The sequence below is a fragment of the Epinephelus fuscoguttatus genome, linkage group LG14 (genome assembly GCF_011397635.1).
Source record: "Epinephelus fuscoguttatus linkage group LG14, E.fuscoguttatus.final_Chr_v1".
NCBI classification, from domain to species: domain Eukaryota; kingdom Metazoa; phylum Chordata; class Actinopteri; order Perciformes; family Serranidae; genus Epinephelus; species Epinephelus fuscoguttatus.
This window is the reverse complement of record NC_064765.1, coordinates 5614147-5634759: the sequence shown is the minus strand read 5'-3', so window position 1 is coordinate 5634759 and position 20613 is coordinate 5614147. Positions and strand designations below refer to the sequence as shown.

Here is a 20613-nt window from a genome sequence, read left to right as displayed (position 1 = left end):
CAGTAAAGGTTAAGAAACCTTTTTGAGTTGTACAGGTCCAGTGTGCAGAAATATAATATGGTAAGAATGTTTTCTTCAGTGTATAATGAAAATAAGAATCATTGTGTTTTGGTTACCTTAGAATGAGACGTTTCTATCTACATAGGGAGCGGATCCACTGCCATGTTTCTACATTAGCCCAGAACAGATAGACCAAACATTGGGTCTAGAAAGGGCCATTTACATCTTCCTGTTGAACATTGTAGTTCTCCTACATGTCAGTTACTGTAGTTCTCCTACCTGTTAGCCACTGTAGATATCCTACATGTTGGCCACCATACCATAGTTTGACATGTCGGCTACCGTAATTCTTCTACATGTTGGCAATCATAGTTCTCCTACATGTCAGCCATCGTCGTTCTCCAACTGTAGTTCTCCTATATGTTGACTGCTGTTGTTCTCCTACCTGTTGGCCACCATAGTTATCCCACATGTTGACAACTGTAGTTCTCCAACATGTCGGCCACCGTAGTTCTTCATATATTGACCACTGTTGACCACATGTTGGCCACCATATCATAGTTCTCCTACATGACGGAGACTGTAGTTCTCCTACATGTCAGGTACTGTAGTTCTTCTACTTGACGGCCACCATACGATCATTCTCCTACATATCAGCTACCATAGTTCTCTAAACTGTCATCTACAATAGTTCTCCTACATGTCAGGTACTGTAGTTCTTCTACCTGACGGCCACCATACCATCGTTCTCCTACATATCAGCTACCATAGTTCTCCTATATGTCATCTATCATAGTTCTCCTAAGTGTCAGCTACTGTAGTTCTCCTACATGTCAGCTACCATCGTTCTCCTACATGTCATCTACAATAGCTCTCCCACATGCCAGCTTCCATAGTTCTCCTACATGCCATCTATCATAGTTGTCCTAAGTGTCAGCTACTGTAGTTCTTCTACATGTCATCTACCATAGTTCTCTAACATGTCAGCTTCCATAGTTCTCCTACATGTCAGCTTCAATAGTTCTTCTACACGTCAGCTAACATAGTTCTCCTACATGTCATCTACCATAGTTCTCCTACATGTCAGCTACCATAGTTCTCCTGCATGTCATCTACCGTGGTTCTCCTACATGTCAGCTACCGTAGTTCTCCTACATGTCAGCTACCGTAGTTCTCCTAAATGTCAGCTACCATAGTTCTCCTACATGTCAGCTACCATAGTTCTCCTAAATGTCAGCTACCATAGTTCTCCCACATGTCAGCTACCATAGTTCTCCTACATGTCATCTACCGTAGTTCTCCTAAATGTCAGCTACCATAGTTCTCCTCCATGTCATCTACTGTAGTTCTCCCACATGTCAGCTACCATAGTTCTCCTACATGTCATCTACCATAGTTCTCCCACATGTCAGCTACCATAGTTCTCCTAAATGTCAGCTACCATAGTTCTCCTACATGTCAGCTACCGTAGTTCTCCTACATGTCAGCTACCATAGTTCTCCTCCATGTCATCTACCGTAGTTCTCCTACATGTCAGCTTCCATAGTTCTCCCACATGTCAGCTACCGTAGTTCTCCTAAATGTCAGCTACCATAGTTCTCCTCCATGTCATCTACTGTAGTTCTCCCACATGTCAGCTACCATAGTTCTCCTACATGTCATCTACCATAGTTCTCCCACATGTCAGCTACCATAGTTCTCCTACATGTCATCTACCATAGTTCTCCTACATGTCAGCTACCATAGTTCTCCTACATGTCATCTACAATAGTTCTCCTACATGTCAGCTACCATAGTTCTCCTACATGTCAGCTACCGTAGTTCTCCTAAATGTCAGCTACCATAGTTCTCCTCCATGTCATCTACTGTAGTTCTCCCACATGTCAGCTACCATAGTTCTCCTACATGTCATCTACCATAGTTCTCCCACATGTCAGCTACTATAGTTCTCATAGTTCTCCTACATGTCATCTACCGTAGTTCTCCTCCATGTCATCTACTGTAGTTCTCCCACATGTCAGCTACCATAGTTCTCCTACATGTCATCTACCATAGTTCTCCCACATGTCAGCTACCATAGTTCTCCTACATGTCATCTACCATAGTTCTCCCACATGTCAGCTACCGTAGTTCTCCTACATGTCATCTACTGTAGTTCTCCTACATGCTTGGCACACAGGAGAAGTTTCAGTTCTGCAACCTCATCACTAGATGTCACTTGATCTTATGCACTGGACCTTTAAAGCTTCTGTTTCTGTTTAAAGACTGAAGATGCGTGGTTTTCACCTGACAGCAGTCACATGACTCCTGATAAAAAATCAGTTAGTTTTTCTTATTACTTTATTGATCATTTTACAGTCCCATCAGTTTGAAGTCTGCGTTGTTTGAAAAGAAAAAACTGTTGATTTGATACAGAAACAAACTGAATACCTTCAGAAGTACATAACATACACAACATACAAGTACAGAGACAGTAAAGCTAAGGTATGTTGAGTAAAGATGAATGAAACAGTTATATTTATAAAAATTTATAATGAATACAAATATTTTCAGTGTGTAAAGCTGTGGTTCAAAGTATTTATTACTGTACTGGAGTACAGTTTTTAAGGTACTTGCATTTAACATGAGTATTTCCATTTGATGATCCTTTTGATACTTGTACTGCACCACATTAATCTGACAGCTGCAGTTATCCTGTGGCGTTTTCATATTAAGCATGTGTAAATCATAGAGAATATTGTATATAGGACCATCATCATCATCAGAAATCAACTCATGCAGACACTGGACAGAAACATGATGAAGAGCTCCTCCTGCTGTTCACTGACTCTAACTGCACACATAACTTTTGGAACCAGTCACAGTGCAGTATTGAGGATTCAGTCCAATCCAACAGAACCAAGATCAGATACATACAGACACACAAAGCTGGACGAAGGTCAAACATAAACACTGACAACAGATAGAGTAATAGAAAAATGAGACAAACTGCTGGAATAATTATGGCATGATTAATGTTAGGGAGACAGCTGCAGGTATTTGCTCATATACTTTTTCAATCAGTCAATCAGTCATTTATTTGTCGCTTGGAATTATACAAGATACAAATCCAGTAAAATGTGATCCCATCAGCTCCTCTAATTCGTGCTCTGTAAATTAGTCCTTTTGTGTCTTCTTACATTGTTTTCTGTTGCTTTATAATCATCTTTGATTCCGGATGGTGTTTTCTGGTTGTTGAAAGGTTTAACTGTTCACAGATCCCAACCCCAACAAGATGGCTGTAGGGTCGCTCCACCCGAACAAGGGCAGCAACTTCGCTCTGAGGCCGGCTCTATATGGTGTTTAGCAGTGATCCACAGCAGGAACAGGACAGCACCTCACATTCCCACTGTCACACTATAAAGCACACATGTCCTCTCCTTCTCTCACCAGGGTTCCATGCTCTGTCAGTTCAGCGTATAGAAAAGATGTCACCTGGTTGAATGGTACTGTCCAGGATTTAGCCAAATTTCGTGGGATACTGATATTCAGTTGGAAACTGATGCGGCACGAAGGTAGCTAGTTCAGCCGATGCCCATCCTCTCCATCTTTCCTCGATGTTTAGTGACGTTGACATTTGAAAACCTCAACCTGGCTAGCTAGCAGCTAGCTACAAGTTGGCAGGAGAGTTTACAGACAGGTGAGTTGATGTCCTCATCCTGATGAGTGACTCGCAGCTACAAGCCACCACTGTCCCAGCAAACCACATAAAGCACCACCAACACTGGCTAAACAGATATAAGAGGGTAAATTTAGCACAAATTGAGTTGACAGAGAGGCGACTGGAAACATCAGCATCTATGTCATACATCATCACTGACCTTGTATAGGTGCTTCTGATCCTGATCTTTATATACATGAAGTCATTGGATAAGACAGTCTATATACAGAGTACCTTTATTTGTTTTAATGATATATACATGTGAAAAAATGTATTAGTATATTGTGTATCATTTACAGGTATAGTGAAGTACAATGAGTGTTTGGTGTTCCAGGTTCCTGACAGTATGTGACTGGTTTTCAGTGTTCATTACTGTGACGGCCTGTAGAAATAGGCCTATTACGCCTACCAGAGGAAAGAAGTTGGAACAGGTTGTGTCCAAGGTGTGATGTCTGCAGTGATGTTCATTAACTCTGGAGGTGGAAAAGTCCTGGATGGAGTACAGGTGACAGGTTGTGTTCCAGGGTGTGATGGTCTACAGTGAGGTCACCTGACTCTGGAGGTGGAGAAGGCCTAGATGGAGGACAGGCTACCAACAGTGATTGTTTCAGTTTCAGTCCTGACTGTCCGTTGTAGTCTGCTCCTGTCCTGTTTGGATCCAAACCACGCAGTGATGGACGAGCAGAGAACAACAGGAGCTCCTGAGGCCAGGTTGAATCACAGACAATTGATAAACCAAGATGGCCCACTTCAGATTAATTTCCTTGACCTGTGACACATGGGTTTGGCCTCTTAGGAGAGTAGCTGCGCAGCCCTGAATCTATTCATTCCAATAGGAAAAGTGAATGTGAGTGCAGATTGTGGCCGTTTCCTTCATACTGGACCCATTTTTCACAAGCCCCAACCCATGTGGATATTCTGACATTAAGACAGCATTTTTTCAGACAGACGGAGGAAATCGGAGGAAAATTAAGTGAATTCGTGACATGTCTCTGTCTCAGCAACATACTCTCATCAGAACTGGCAACAACTGACGTGATCTTACACTCAGTTGATATCAGACATAAAGCTAGCAGATAGAAACGAGCGACAAAATAAGGAGCAAATATTAAATTTGTACTGTGTACAGTGTTGTATTGTTTTGAATCTGATTTCATATCTCACGTTGTTTACTACACGTCCAAACAAGAAGGGTCAGGGGGGATGCGGGGGAAAGACGACCATGCCCACTTAGGAGACTGAGGGTGTATACCATTTCATACCATTGATGCAGCTTTTAATGTGTTATCTTTTGTTATAGAAAATCTTTAGTTATACTTCCTGAGCTGGTGCAGGAAGTACACCCTCTGATGGTATCCATGTTGGACATCACTTCAGGTCCTGGGAGACAGTGAATCCCAGAAACCTGAAGGTTTCCACAGCAGACACAGTGTTGTTCAGGATGCAAATATACCAAACCTGGAATAGCGAAGGAATGAACCACCCTACTCTTGCTATGATTGGCTCGTACTCGTTGCCTTCATTGGCTGGATTGGTTGGGTTTCGGAAAGAGGAGTGGGACTGATTAGGGTAAGGGTAAGAATGTCAGGGCAAGCCAATCAAAGGCAGAGTAAGGAAAAGTACAGCGGGCCATTCCGTCGCTTTCCTGTGATATGCAAATTCATGTTCGGGATGGTGGTGCAGTAATGGGTGGGGTGTTTATCCTGAAGGCCATTTTGTTTGTTTTTGTTGTTGCAATAAAAAGTGTATATGTATGATCAGAATATAAACATGTAATAAATGGTTTATAACAGTGTAATGTAGCTGAAAGTAGATATTATTGTAATGTATTATTATTTATATTATTATAACTGGTATTATGTTGTTATTCCCTGTCTGTTTATACAGCAGAGGTATAGTTTATTAACACATTAATACACGCTTGGATCTATACAGATGTTATGTGTTACTGTGCCACGGTTCTGGAGCATGTTGAGGAATCCGTGAAGTCCTCCATGATGTGCGTATTGAGGCTTGTTTCATTTTAGATGAATGACATCACTGATGATGCCTGAGGCCTCGCTGCCTGTCCACACTGCGTGACTGGGTAAGGAAGTGGTCCAGATCTTTGCGCAAGATTTTGGCAGATAAACCCCACAGGTTCCCGTTCTTTTAGTGATGCCTCGATGAACCTCTTAAAGCAGAACAAATATTTACATGCTGGAACAAACGCTGCAGGAAGAAAAGGCAGCCAAGAGACAGGCTACATGCTCTGCAGTCGATAAGCATCATGTCACCTGCAACACTCCCCGACCCCACAGGTTCAAAGCCACAGGATGTTTCTGTACTACAAAACACAATGAAGCCATAAAAAGGCTAAAACCCCCTCTCCAACCATATCACAGGATGCTCAGATTGTAACCCAGGGCATTAGACACTAAGCACCGAATGGTGCCAAGACCCTGTTGAAACTGAAGGAATTATTATGATTACTTATGCAAATGAATCACATGAGGAGCTAAAGGTGATCAAAAACTTACCAAACTCGGGTGTCACATTATAGCTCAGAAGCGCCCCCTACAAAATTTCAACCAAGTAGCCCCTGTGTTACGTTTCACTGAGATGTAAGAAAATTAGGAGCAGAGGTGGGTAGGAACTCGTTACATTTACTCAGTTACATTTACTTGAGTAACTTTTTGGATAAATTGTACTTTTCAGAGTAGTTTTAATGCAAAATACTTTTTACTTTTACTTGAGTTATATTGTTTTAAAGCAACAATACTCTTACTTGAGTACAATATTTGGCTACTCTACCCCCCTCTGAGTACATAATTACATATATATATATATATATATATATATATATATATATATATATATATATATATGTACAGTATATACAAGAATATATTTGTTTCTTGTGCCTTGATTTATGTTATGTTTGTAAAGATTTAATTTATTTTTGTTTTAGTTAAAGGGGCATCATTTAAAATACATGAATTTGCAGATTATTATTTTTGATTGATTGATTACATTCATGTTCTTATTTTACAAATAAATCAGACGTTACTCAACAGTTACTCAGTACTTAAGTAGTTTTTTCACCAAATAGTCTTTTACTCTTACTCAAGTAATTATTTGGATGACTACTTTTTACTTTTACTTGAGTAATATTGTTCTAAACTCACCTCTCTCTACTCTACCCACCTCTGATTAGGAGACACATGTAACATCCCGAGATGTACAAAAGAGTCTCTTGGAGCCAAACCTAAACCCAACAGGAAGTCCGCCATTTTGAATTTACTGTGCAAATTTTGTGCATTTTTGACAATTCACAGGGGTTTTGACGAACTCCTCCTACTGATTTAATCCAACTGACTTCATATTTTGTCTGTACTGTCTAAAGCAGTGGTTCCCAACTGGTCCAGCCACAGAGTCCAGATTTCTCCTTCGTCATTAGTTCAAGGTCCACACAGTTCAATACATGCAGCGTCATACTTGTGTTTGGCCATGTCATTGCGCTGGTTTGCTGTCTTTGTCAAGTAGCTGTCTGTTATTTCGGAGGAAAATTAAGTGAATTTGTGACATGTCTCTGTCTCAGCAACATACTCTCATCAGAGCTGGCAACAACTGACGTGATCTTACACTCAGTTGATATCAGACATAAAGCTAGCAGATAGAAACGAGCGACAAAATAAGGAGCAAATATTAAATTTGTACTGTGTACAGTGTTGTATTGTTTTGAATCTGATTTCATATCTCACGTTGTTTACTACACGTCCAAACAAGAAGGGTCAGGGGGGATGCGGGGGAAAGACAACCATGCCCACTTAGGAGACTGAGGGTGTATACCATTTCATACCATTGACGCAGCTTTTCAAGTGTTATCTTTTGTTATAGAAAATCTTTAGTTATACTTCCTGAGCTGGTGCAGGAAGTACACCCTCTGATGGTATCCATGTTGGACATCACTTCAGGACCTGGGAGACAGTGAATCCCAGAAATCTGAAGGTTTCCACAGCAGACACAGTGTTGTTCAGGATGCAAATATACCAAACCTGGAATAGCGAAGGAATGAACCACCCTACTCTTGCTATGATTGGCTCGTACTCGTTGCCTTCATTGGCTGGATTGGTTGGGTTTCGGAAAGAGGAGTGGGACTGATTAGGGTAAGGGTAAGAATGTCAGGGCAAGCCAATCAAAGGCAGAGTAAGGAAAAGTACAGCAGGCCATTCCGTCGCTTTCCTGTGATATGCAAATTCATGTTCGGGATGGTGGTGCAGTAATGGGTGGGGTGTTTATCCTGAAGGCCATTTTGTTTGTTTTTGTTGTTGCAATAAAAAGTGTATATGTATGATCAGAATATAAACATGTAATAAATGGTTTATAACAGTGTAATGTAGCTGAAAGTAGATATTATTGTAATGTATTATTATTTATATTATTATAACTGGTATTATGTTGTTATTCCCTGTCTGTTTATACAGCAGAGGTATAGTTTATTAACACATTAATACACGCTTGGATCTATACAGATGTTATGTGTTACTGTACCAAGGTTCTGGAGCATGTTGAGGAATCCGTGAAGTCCTCCATGATGTGCGTATTGAGGCTTGTTTCATTTTAGATGAATGACATCACTGATGATGCCTGAGGCCTCGCTGCCTGTCCACACTGCGTGACTGGGTAAGGAAGTGGTCCAGATCTTTGCGCAAGATTTTGGCAGATAAACCCCACAGGTTCCCGTTCTTTTAGTGATGCCTCGATGAACCTCTTAAAGCAGAACAAATATTTACATGCTGGAACAAACGCTGCAGGAAGATGGAGATGTAAGAAAATTGGGAGCAGAGGTGGGTAGTAACTCGTATCATTAACTCAGTTACATTTACTTGAGTAACTTTTTGGATAAATTGTACTTTTCAGAGTAGTTTTAATGCAAAATACTTTTTACTTTTACTTGAGTTATATTGTTTTAAAGCAACAATACTCTTACTTGAGTACAATATTTGGCTACTCTACCCCCCTCTGAGTACATAATTACATATATATATATATATATATATATATATATATATGTACAGTATATATAAGAATATATTTGTGTTTCTTGTGCCTTGATTTATGTTATATTTGTAAAGATTTAATTTATTTTTGTTTTAGTTAAAGGGGCATCATTTAAAATACATGAATTTGCAGATTATTATTTTTGATTGATTGATTACGTTCATGTTCTTATTTTACAAATAAATCAGACGTTACTCAACAGTTACTCAGTACTTGAGTAGTTTTTTCACCAAATAGTCTTTTACTCTTACTCAAGTAATTATTTGGATGACTACTTTTTACTTTTACTTGAGTAATATTGTTCTAATGGTTGTCTGTCTCTATGTGTCAGCCCTGCGATAGTCTGGCGACCTGTCCAGGGTGTACCCTGCCTCTCGCCCAATGTAGCTGGGATAGGCTCCAGCCCCCCCCCCCCCCCGCGACCCTCAAGAGGATGAAGCGGTTAGAAGATGAATGAATGAATGAATATTGTTCTAAACTCACCTCTCTCTACTCTACCCACCTCTGATTAGGAGACACATGTAACATCCCGAGATGTACAAAAGAGTCTCTTGGAGCCAAACCTAAACCCAACAGGAAGTCCGCCATTTTGAATTTACTGTGCAAATTTTGTGCATTTTTGACAATTCACAGGGGTTTTGACGAACTCCTCCTACTGATTTAATCCAACTGACTTCATATTTTGTCTGTACTGTCTAAAGCAGTGGTTCCCAACTGGTCCAGCCACAGAGTCCAGATTTCTCCTTCGTCATTAGTTCAAGGTCCACACAGTTACATATACATGCAGCGTCATACTTGTGTTTGGCCATGTCATTGCGCTGGTTTGCTGTCTTTGTCAAGTAGCTGTCTGTTATTTACTCACTCTACAGCAGCACTTCAAAATAAAAACTGTGCTTGAAATTCATGGTACTGTGGTCCATTCAGAATGGATCTGCGACCCATTTTTGGATGCCTCCAGTAGTTAAGAACCACTGGTCTAAAGACCTTTGACATGAAAACTATTAAAAGCCTGAGTTTTTGTAATCTTGTTATCATGGTGAGACATCAAACAGGAAGTGGTTTGTAACTCAAAGGCACATGGTCCAGTCGGCCCCAAACTTCTTGTTAAGAGCCCCAAACACATAACTGCCAATGTTCTGTTATGGTTATGACGCCACAGACTGGCAACAGGGAATGAAATGTTTTATACTTTGACGTACTGCTCCTAGCAGCTTGATCAGATCCACCGATATCCCATATGCAGATAAGCCACAACTCCTTTGCCTGATAACCGATATCGATGTATCCACATTTTCCCCACCTAATTTTAGTGATCATCAAGTCTCTTCTGTAGTGGAATTACCATCATATTATACATACACGCTCTTATCGTGACGGCCCACCAGCAGATGGAGACGTGAAATATGATACTTTTAAATATATGTAATATTCACTCACTGTGCAAAATAACAAAAAGTATGTTGGCCGATTCTGATAGTTCATTTTGAAGACGTTATCGGACAATACAGATGACGATATTTCATTTTAAAGCATGGAAATATAGATATATTTACTGCTGACAGTCAGTGGAGTATCTGACAGATGTAAAACACATCTGCCTGTTTTATATTCTGTGACCAAAAACATGACAAAGTGTCAGAACTGTCCAATATTAAGATATAAATATAACAGCTTCAGATTATTTTCAACTGAGTGATTGATTCATAGATTACTGATGTGAGTTCTTTGGGAGTTATTTGAAAAGATGGGAGGTTTTAATATTTCTGTGGAGCATAATGAATGTGATCAATGTGAGTTATGATGAGGCTGTTTAACATCTGACCTGTGATGGCAGCAGAGATCACACACACACACACACACACACACACACAGATCCTCTTCTGAGATCGATCAGCCTCAGTGTGTCTAATCTCTAATCAGTTTTACAGCGGTCCTGATCGATCCCTCAGGCTGTGTTGGAGCCTGGGAGTCGGTGTCGGTCCGGTTCTATCTGGTTTGTTCTGGTTCCGGTAGCTTGTTCCGTAACTTTTCTGCCTCGGTGTAAAGCTTCAGTCTCGGGTTAACTGTTAGCATCTTTCGGCTGGAGCTCATCAATCTGCCGTGACCTCCTTTTCACGGATCTTTCCTGTGTTTCACACCGAAACCTGCCTCTGCTCACCGGACCCAACACTCTGCTCTGCCCCGAGGCTACTTAACGTTAGCCGGTTCGGTTCTGACAGCAGGGCAGCTAAGCTAACTAGCTAACTGTTAGCCTGACTTAGCACCTAGCGGTTAGTCCGGGTTGCCTCCGTCTTCCTCATGCCGGCGATGCTGGAGAGAAACCCGGAGGGTCCGGGAAAGAGAAGAGGCAGAGCCCCGGCGGGCAGCGGCAGCAGCGGCCCCGGGGCAGCAGCGAACCCCGGCGGGAAGAGCCTGTCCGGTAATGGAACCAGCACTAACAGCTGCTGGGAAGAAGGAAGCTCAGGCTCCAGCAGCGACGAGGAGCATGGTGGGTAGCCTCGATCACTGTGGTTCAGTTGTGTTCTGTGTGAACTTCTGAGTACTGGTTCTGAGTTCTGCTCTGCGTGTATTTGTGTGTAGGTGGAGGAGGGATGCGGGTCGGAGCACAGTACCAGGCCGTGGTTCCGGACTTTGACTCGGGTAAGTATTTAAGCACGGCTCGGTAGCCTAGAGGCGGAGTGGTAGCCTCGAACAACAAGAGTACTTAGCACACGATCCTGTTTCCAGTCCTCTCAAACTGGTTCCAGTTCTAGAGTCCAGGAGTCAAACTGGTTTTGATTCTGTAATAAACCACAGTGGTTCCAGTTCTGTACTGTATCTGTTAAACATCTTCTACAGTTTCTAGATCTATAACACATCCTGTCTAGTGTCTGTGTTTCTACACTGAGCAGTTTCTTCCTCTGCTGCTGATTCTGGATCAAACTGGCTTTTATTTTCATACTGGGTGTGTTATACTTCTAACTCAGATTAACTTATTTATTTTCACAAATAGTAAAATTTAATACAGTAAAGCTGTAAAGAGGATTGTTTTATACATTTCATATCAACAAAAGAAAAATATATGAAGACACAAACACAACATACAGAAGAAAGACAAGAATATATAAATAAATACAATGACCACTAATATATGCCAACCATAAAATTAACAAAAACATGTCAGACAGCTAGTATAATATGAGTCTGGCAGAGTTGTTTTAACTCTTAAAAAGTCCAGTGTGTCAGATTCAGGGGGGTGTAATGGTATCTCGCTGTGAAGATTGCTGATTACAACCAGCTCAAACTTCTCCTGGTTAGAATTCCTTCAGTGGTCTTTGTTCAGGAGGTTTTTACTGGGAGCTGAATTGTCCGCAGAGGTCTCATCCTCTGTCCACAACGCCAGGGATCAGCACCCCAGGGCTCCACCCCTGTCTGCCGCTTGGCACACAATGCACCGACCCCTGCATCCTGTCGCTGTGGGTGGTGGGCCCGCAGGGTGACGGCTCCATGTTATGTATTCGGGCCCAAGGCCTGGCCACCAGACGCTTGCTGGCGACCCCCCCACCCCTAAGGTCTGGCCCCGGTGTCCCCATACCAGGCAAGGTCCTCAAAGTTCAAATACGCACTTTCATCAAGGTCTTCTTGAATGGAGTATCTCAGGATCTTGTTCACAAGTGAGGGTAGAATGGAGCGTGAGATGGATCACGTCCCAGCCCTCACCTATGGTAATGCTCTGGGTAGTGACCGAAAGAATGAGATTGAGGATACAGTGGTCGTAATGAGTTTCCTCCGTGGGGTGGCTGGGCTCAGCCTTAGAGATAGGGTGAGGAGTTCGGACATCCAGAGGGAGCACGGAGTAGAGCTGCTGTACCTTCGCGTCAAAAGGGATTAGTTGAGGTGGTTCAGCCATCTGATCAGGATCCTCCTGGACACCTCCTGTTAGAGGTGTTCGGGGCACGTCCCTCTGGTAGGAGGCCCCGGGGCAGACCCAGAACACACTGGAGGGATTACATATCCCTCTAGCATCTGACTGTGAACAGACTTAAGTTCAATTTTACTCATTTTCTTCCAGTACGGCTACTACTTCTTCTGTTTAATGGTGGATGACACCATGTTTTGAAGGTGATTGCTGCCCCCTCTGCTGGTGTATTTGTAGTTTAATTATACTGAACATTTATTAAATTTGTTATATATTATAATTGTTAAAAATGATATTGTTACTGTTTTATCGGCCAGCCCTCATAACATGGATGAATTTTGAAAATAGGCATGTTTCCCCTTTAAAAATCACCCAGACTTGTCCCGACAGTCTTTTACAGTAGACATACAATAAAACCCAGTAACCCTGTCCGTTCCTACACACACTTCCTGTGTCTTTTTTTGGGGAGGTAAATGACATTAGACATTGGTGTCATTAAATTAAATGTCCGTCCCTGATGAAACACCCCTGACAACTGACTAAATCTCATAATAGCTCATAAACCAAAGTGAATGTAATAACGCTGTGTGTGTTATCAGAGGTGGCCAAGGCAGCTCAGCTCAGAGATAACCTCGGCATGTTGGTGTGGATCCCCAGCAACTGTCTGAACCAGACTCAGTGTAAGAAATTACAGATTAAACATATAAAATATAACCTGTGAGTGATGTTTGATGTTTGAGATATTGACAGTGTATTTTCTGTTCCAGTGGACGAGTACATCGCCATCGCCAAAGAGAAACATGGCTACAGCATGGAGCAGGTTGTACTCTAACTCTCTAACTGTGCTGTTACGTAGTGACTCATAGAGAACAGTGTTAGTGTGTATATATGTACTGTGTATCTGACAGTAGGCCTCTGTCCTCAGGCTCTGGGGATGCTCTTCTGGCACAAACACAACATTGAGAAATCTCTGGCCGACCTGCCGAACTTCACTCCATTTCCTGATGAGTGGACAGTGGAGGACAGAGTCCTGTTTGAACAAGCCTTCAGCTTCCATGGGAAGAGCTTCCACCGAATCCAGCAGATGGTAATGTATCACCAGTATATTTCTGTCACTGGGACCAGTACAGAGTGTTTATAAAGACTGTCTGTCTGTGTGCAGTTACCTGATAAATCCATGGCCAGTCTGGTTCGCTTTTATTACTCCTGGAAGAAAAGTCGCAGTAAAACGAGTCTGATGGACCGACAGACACGGAAAAACAAGAGAGAAAGAGACGACAGGTGAGCCCCAACCTGCACAGGTGACACTACAGGTGACATTACAGGTAACAATATAGGTGACACTACAGGTAACACTACAGGTAACAATATAGGTGACACTACAGGTGACATTACAGGTAACAATATAGGTGACACTACAGGTAACACTACAGGTAACAATATAGGTGACACTACAGGTGACATTACAGGTAACACTACAGGTGACATTACAGGTAGCGATATAGGTGACACTACAGGTAACAATATAGGTGACATTACAGGTAACACTACAGGTGACACTACAGGTGACACTACAGGTAACACTACAGGTAGCAATATAGGTGGCACTACAGGTAACAATATAGGTGGCACTACAGGTGACATTACAGGTAACAATATAGGTGGCACTACAGGTGACATTACAGGTAACAATATAGGTGACACTACAGGTAGCAATATAGGTGGCACTACAGGTGACATTACAGGTAACAATATAGGTGACACTACAGGTGACACTACAGGTAACACTACAGGTAGCAATATAGGTGGCACTACAGGTGACATTACAGGTAACAATATAGGTGACACTACAGGTGACACTACAGGTAACACTACAGGTAGCAATATAGGTGGCACTACAGGTGACATTACAGGTAACAATATAGGTGACACTACAGGTGACATTACAGGTAACACTACAGGTGACACTACAGGTAAAATTGTAGATGACACTACAGGTGGCACTGCAGGTAACACTACAGGTGACATTACAGGTTACAACACAGGTGACACTACATGGACACCGCAGGTAACATTACAGGGGATACTACAGGTAGCATTACAGCTGACAGTACAGGTAACATGACAGGTGACGGTACAGTTGACACTACAGATGACATTACAGGTTACACTAAAGGTGACACTGCAGGTAACACTACAAGCGACACTGCAGGTAACACTACAGGTGACATTACAGGTTACAACACAGGTGACACTGCAGGTAACACTACAGGTAACACTACAGGTGACATTACAGGTTGCAACACAGGTGATACTACATGGGCACCGCAGGTAACATTACAGGGGATACTACAGGTAGCATTACAGCTGACAGTACAGGTAACATGACAGGTGACGGTACAGTTGACACTACAGGTGACATTACAGGTTACACTAAAGGTGACACTGCAGGTAACACTACAAGCGACACTGCAGGTAACACTTCAGGTGACGCTGCAGGTAACACTACAGGTGACATTACAGGTTACACTCAAGGTGACACTGCAGGTAACACTACAGGTGACATTACAGGTTACACTCAAGGTGACACTGCAGGTAACACTACAGGCGACATTACAGGATACAACACAGTTGATACTGCAGGTAATACCTCAGGTGACACTACAGGTTACAACGCAGGTGACACTACATAGGACACCGCAGGTAACACTAGAGGTGACACTACAGGTAACATTACAGGGGATACTACAGGTGACACAACAGGTGACACTGCAGGTAACACTACAGGTGACATTACAGGATACAACACAGGTGATACTGCAGGTAATACCTCAGGTGACACTACAGGTTACAACGCAGGTGACACTACATAGGACACCGCAGGTAACACTAGAGGTGACACTACAGGTAACATTACAGGGGATACTACAGGTGACACAACAGGTGACACTACAGGTGTGCACCTTCACAGGTGAACTCTTTATGTGAATGTTTGTGGTTTTAGGTGGATTCTAATAAATGATTTAAACTCTGTGTTTCAGTGACGATGAAGTTGAGGACGGAAACCCCAATCCTCCCAGTGAGTCTGAACCTGACCCAAATAAAGACGACAAGAAGGAGGTAACTGTTTACTGACTGTTTACTAATTGTTTACTGACTGTTTACTCTTCACCGTTTATTGACTCACTGTTTACTGATGGTTGATGTCAGACTGTTTTTAAATGACTGGTTTTGTTTCAGGTGAGTTCTGGATCAGAGAGGCCAGAGGTCAAACCAGCTCCAGGACTGAAGGTAACAACACCTGAATCATTTCACCTTTATCATTATTAACACCTGTCTCACTCAGGTGGTACTAACCTGTCTACCTGTCTCAGTCAGGTGGTACTAACCTGTCTACCTGTCTCTCTGTGTACCTGTAGACAGGCAGTAAGGCGTCTCAGCGGCTGAAGAAACGTCCTCCTAAAGGAATGTTTCTGAATCAACAGGACGTTGTTTCGCTCTCGTCTTCATCTGCTCAGGGACTCATCAGACAATTGGACTGTCAACTGGTCTCCATCAAGAGACAGGTTTGTCTACCTGTCTGTCTACGCTGTCTGTCTCTCCTCACCGTCTCACTCTCTCCTCACCTGTGTGTCTCTCCTCACCTGTCTCACTCTCCTCACCTGTCTCTCTTTCTTTCTCCTCACCTGTCTGTCTACGCTGTCTGTCTCTCCTCACCTGTCTATGTCTCTCCTCACCTGTCTCTCTTTCTTTCTCCTCACCTGTCTGTCTACACTGTCTGTCTCTCCTCACCTGTCTATGTCCCTCCTCACCTGTCTCTCTCTCTGTGTTTCAGATTCAGACCATCAAACAGTCAAACAGCTCTCTGAAGGAGAAAATCAGCTCAGGAGTCGAAGAGTACAGACAGCCTGAGGTAACCACGGCAACACACACACACACACACACACACACACACCGTTGTCTGTTGGTGTTGCTTTATGTTAGTATTGCTGGTTGTAGTTTGTTGGTGTTGCAAGTGGCTGTCTGTTTGTTGTTGCTGCTGGTTGTTTGTTTTGCTGGTTGCTGTATTTTTGTTGGTGTTGCTGCTTGTTGTTTGTTGGTGTTGCTGCTTGTTGTCCGGTTGTTGTCAGTTGGTTGTTAATGCTTTAGGTTGGTGTTGCTGCTTGTTGACTGTCTGTTAGTGTTGCTTTAGGTTGGTGTTGCTTGTTGTTGTTGCTTGTTGTTGTCTTTTTGTTGGTGTTGCTGGTTGTTGGTGTTGCTGTAGTTGCTCTTTGTCTTCATGTTGCTGTGTTTTGTTGCAGGTGACTCAGAAGTTTAACACTCGTTGGACCACAGAGGAGCAGCTGCTCGCTGTACAAGGTAACACCTAAACTACCTGTAGCCAGGTGAACTGAGACACACCTGTGGTAATTAAGCCCTGATCACTTTGATTAAACCTCTCAATGACTGGCTGAATGAGTGACTCTATTCCTCTTGTCCAATGACATGCAGCCATCAGGAAATATGGGCGGGACTTCCAGGCGATCTCAGATGTGATTGGTAACAAGTCTGTGGTTCAGGTGAAGAACTTCCTGGTGAACTACAGACGGAGGTTCAACCTGGACGAGGTTCTTCAGGAGTGGGAGGCTGAACATGGGATGGAGGCGGGAGACAGGGGAGGAGGCGAGGAGGACAAGATGGAGGAGTGTCCTGCTGAGGAGGAGGAGGTCACTGCCAAGGAGACAAAGGAGACAAAGGAGGTGAGGAGGTGTTTTCATGTTTACTACAAATCCCAGAATCCTCTGTTTGTTCTAACAGAGTTTGGCTAACTTTATGTGATGGAGGATGAAAGCTGTTTATTGAAGAATAATAAATCACCTGCAGGTGAAATGTATTCTAACTCTTACTAGCCAGAGGCTCTACTGTGTTTCTACTGTAACTCTACTGTGATCTACTGAATCTCTACTGTAACTCTACCATGTTTCTACTGCAGCTCTACCGTGTTTCTGCTGTAGCTCTACTGTTTCTACTGTAGCTCTACCATGTTTCTACTGTAGCTCTACCGTGTTTCTACTGTAGCTCTACTGTGTTTCTGCTGAATCTCTACTGTGTTTCTACTGTAGCTCTACCGTGTTTCTACTGTAGCTCTACTGTGTTTCTGCTGAATCTCTACTGTGTTTCTGCTGTAGCTCTACTGTTTCTACTGTAACTCTACCATGTTTCTACTGTAACTCTGCTGTGTTTCTACTGTAACTCTACCGTGTTTCTACTGTAGCTCTACTGTTTCTACTGTAACTCTACCATGTTTCTGCTGTAGCTCTACTGTTTCTACTGTAACTCTACCATGTTTCTGCTGTAGCTCTACTGTTTCTACTGTAACTCTACCATGTTTCTACTGTAGCTCTACTGTTTCTACTGTAACTCTACCGTGTTTCTGCTGTAGCTCTACTGTTTCTACTGTAACTCTACAATGTTTCTACTGTAACTCTACAATGTTTCTACTGTAGCTCTACTGTTTCTACTGTAACTCTACCATGTTTCTACTGTAGCTCTACTGTGTTTCTGCTGTAGCTCTACCATGTTTCTACTGTAGCTCTACTGTTTCTACTGTAACTCTACCATGTTTCTACTGTAGCTCTACTGTGTATCTGCTGTAGCTCTACCATGTTTCTGCTGTAGCTCTACTGTTTCTACTGTAACTCCACCATGTTTCTACTGTAGCTCTACTGTTTCTACTGTAACTCTACCTTGTTTCTACTGTAGCTTTACCGTCTTTCTACTGTAGCTCTACCGTGTTTCTACTGTAGCTCTACTGTGTTTCTACTGTAACTCTACCATGTTTCTACTGTAGCTCTACTGTTTCTACTGTAACTCTACCGTGTTTCTGCTGTAGCTCTACTGTTTCTACTGTAACTCTACAATGTTTCTACTGTAACTCTACAATGTTTCCACTGTAGCTCTACTGTTTCTACTGTAACTCTACCATGTTTCTGCTGTAGCTCTACTGTTTCTACTGTAACTCTACCATGTTTCTACTGTAGCTCTACTGTGTTTCTGCTGTAGCTCTACCGTGTTTCTGCTGTAGCTCTACTGTTTCTACTGTAACTCCACCATGTTTCTACTGTAGCTCTACTGTTTCTACTGTAACTCTACCATGTTTCTACTGTAGCTCTACTGTGTATCTGCTGTAGCTCTACCATGTTTCTGCTGTAGCTCTACTGTTTCTACTGTAACTCCACCATGTTTCTACTGTAGCTCTACTGTGTTTATGCTGTAGCTCTACTGTGTTTATGCTGTAGCTCTACTGTTTCTACTGTAGCTCTACCGTGTTTCTACTGTAGCTCTACTGTTTCTACTGTAACTCTACCATGTTTCTACTGTAGCTCTACTGTGTTTCTACTGTAACTCTGCTGTGTTTCTGCTGTAGCTCTACCGTGTTTCTACTGTAACTCTACCGTGTTTCTACTGTAACTCTACCATGTTTCTACTGTAGCTCTACTGTGTTTCTACTGTAACTCTGCTGTGTTTCTACTGTAACTCTACCATGTTTCTACTGTGTTTCCACTGTAGCTTTACCATGTTTCTACTGTAACTCTACTGTGATCTACTGAATCTCTGCTGTGTTTCTACTGTAACTCTACTGTTTCTACTGTTACTCTATTGTGTTTCTGCTGTAACTCTACTGTATTTCTACTGTGTTTCTACTTTGTTTCTACTGTAACTCTACATTGTTTCTGCTGTAACTCTACTGTGTTTCTAGTTTAACTCTACTGTGTTTCCACTCTCTGCAGGACTCGTCCTCTCTCATGGACACCGAGAAGCCTCTGGCCTCCTGAGACTCTCTGACTCCGCCTCTCTGGTTTATGATGTCATCAAGATTTTGATTTTATTTTATTTTATTTTTCTTGTGTTGGACTTTCACTGGTCAGGTTTGAGCTTTGTGCCATGAACCTGTAATCGCTGATCTCTCTGGACCAATCAGAAATCAGGCCTGACCTGTCAATCAAAGTGGGCGGGGCCTGTTATTTGTCCTTTTTCCCCTCAGATTTCTATTTTAACAATGTTTTATGTTTTCAATCTTTTTTTCTTTCTTTATTTTCTCTCTTTGTGTTCGTTGGGGTGGGTTTGGGGTTGAACTGAAGCAGCCATGTTTGACGATGTCACTCAGGTAGGGGGCGTGGCTTTTATGACCTTTTGGGGAGTGACAATAAAACCAAAGTTCATCAATAAATGAATATGTTTCTTCTCTATCTCTCCTTTTTTAAACTTCTGTGTTTTGGTTTTCGGAAACAGGTTAACAAAATAATGAAACATATTATCACATGCTTTATTTTAATAATAATAAACTTTATTTATGCAACAAAATGCTTTATGGAATGAAAACAAGGTTAGAACAGCATCAAAATATACTTTAAGTATGAGTAAAAGTACTCATTCTGCAGAATAATATTTATATTATCGTAGTATAATTCTGGATGAATTCATGTGTTCATCACTTAAATGTTGCAGCTGGTAAAGGTGGAGCTCATTTTTTTCCACTTAATGTTTTTATTGATTGTCCACAGAGATACATTCTCACAGACAGATCCCATTTAATCCATCGTAACATTTCCAAATTGTTTGTTCACCTACACCTGCTGCGTTGCCTCTGTAGAGTCCTCAGTCAACAAATATTGAAACCAAAAGTTGCATGTATCAATTAAAGGTAAAATCTGGTCAGATCTGAGTTCCCAAACAACTTAATAAACTACTTTGTGCCTCTTCCAGGACGTCACAATCCAGGGTAAATAGAAAACAAGTTTGATTTTTGATAACTAAATAAATCGTCCTGGTTTTGGTTTACCTCGTCCTGTGGTTTCTATTTTTCTTTCCTCCTTTTACTTAAGTGCTTTTTGAAATTGCTTCTGGGAATACCTCGAGTAGTTTGACCGTGTTAGTTGACTATACACATAAAACAAAAAACTTTGAGAACATAAAAGATGAGCAGAGCCTG

The 20613-nt window shown here is 42.0% G+C and overlaps 1 protein-coding gene across 1 annotated transcript; it reads left to right on the top strand.

Moving 5' to 3' along the window:
* The first annotated feature begins 10594 nt into the window (after positions 1–10594).
* On the top strand, positions 10595–19882 carry rcor1 (REST corepressor 1). Its single transcript, XM_049597008.1, has 13 exons — positions 10595–11231; positions 11324–11383; positions 13241–13321; positions 13409–13461; positions 13567–13728; positions 13804–13922; positions 15683–15761; positions 15882–15932; positions 16061–16207; positions 16477–16554; positions 16943–17000; positions 17133–17380; positions 19412–19882. The coding sequence occupies exons 1-13, from the start codon at positions 11042–11044 to the stop codon at positions 19454–19456; spliced, it is 1371 nt and encodes a 456-aa protein (XP_049452965.1). The 5' UTR covers positions 10595–11041; the 3' UTR covers positions 19457–19882.
* Positions 19883–20613: the final 731 nt, after the last annotated feature.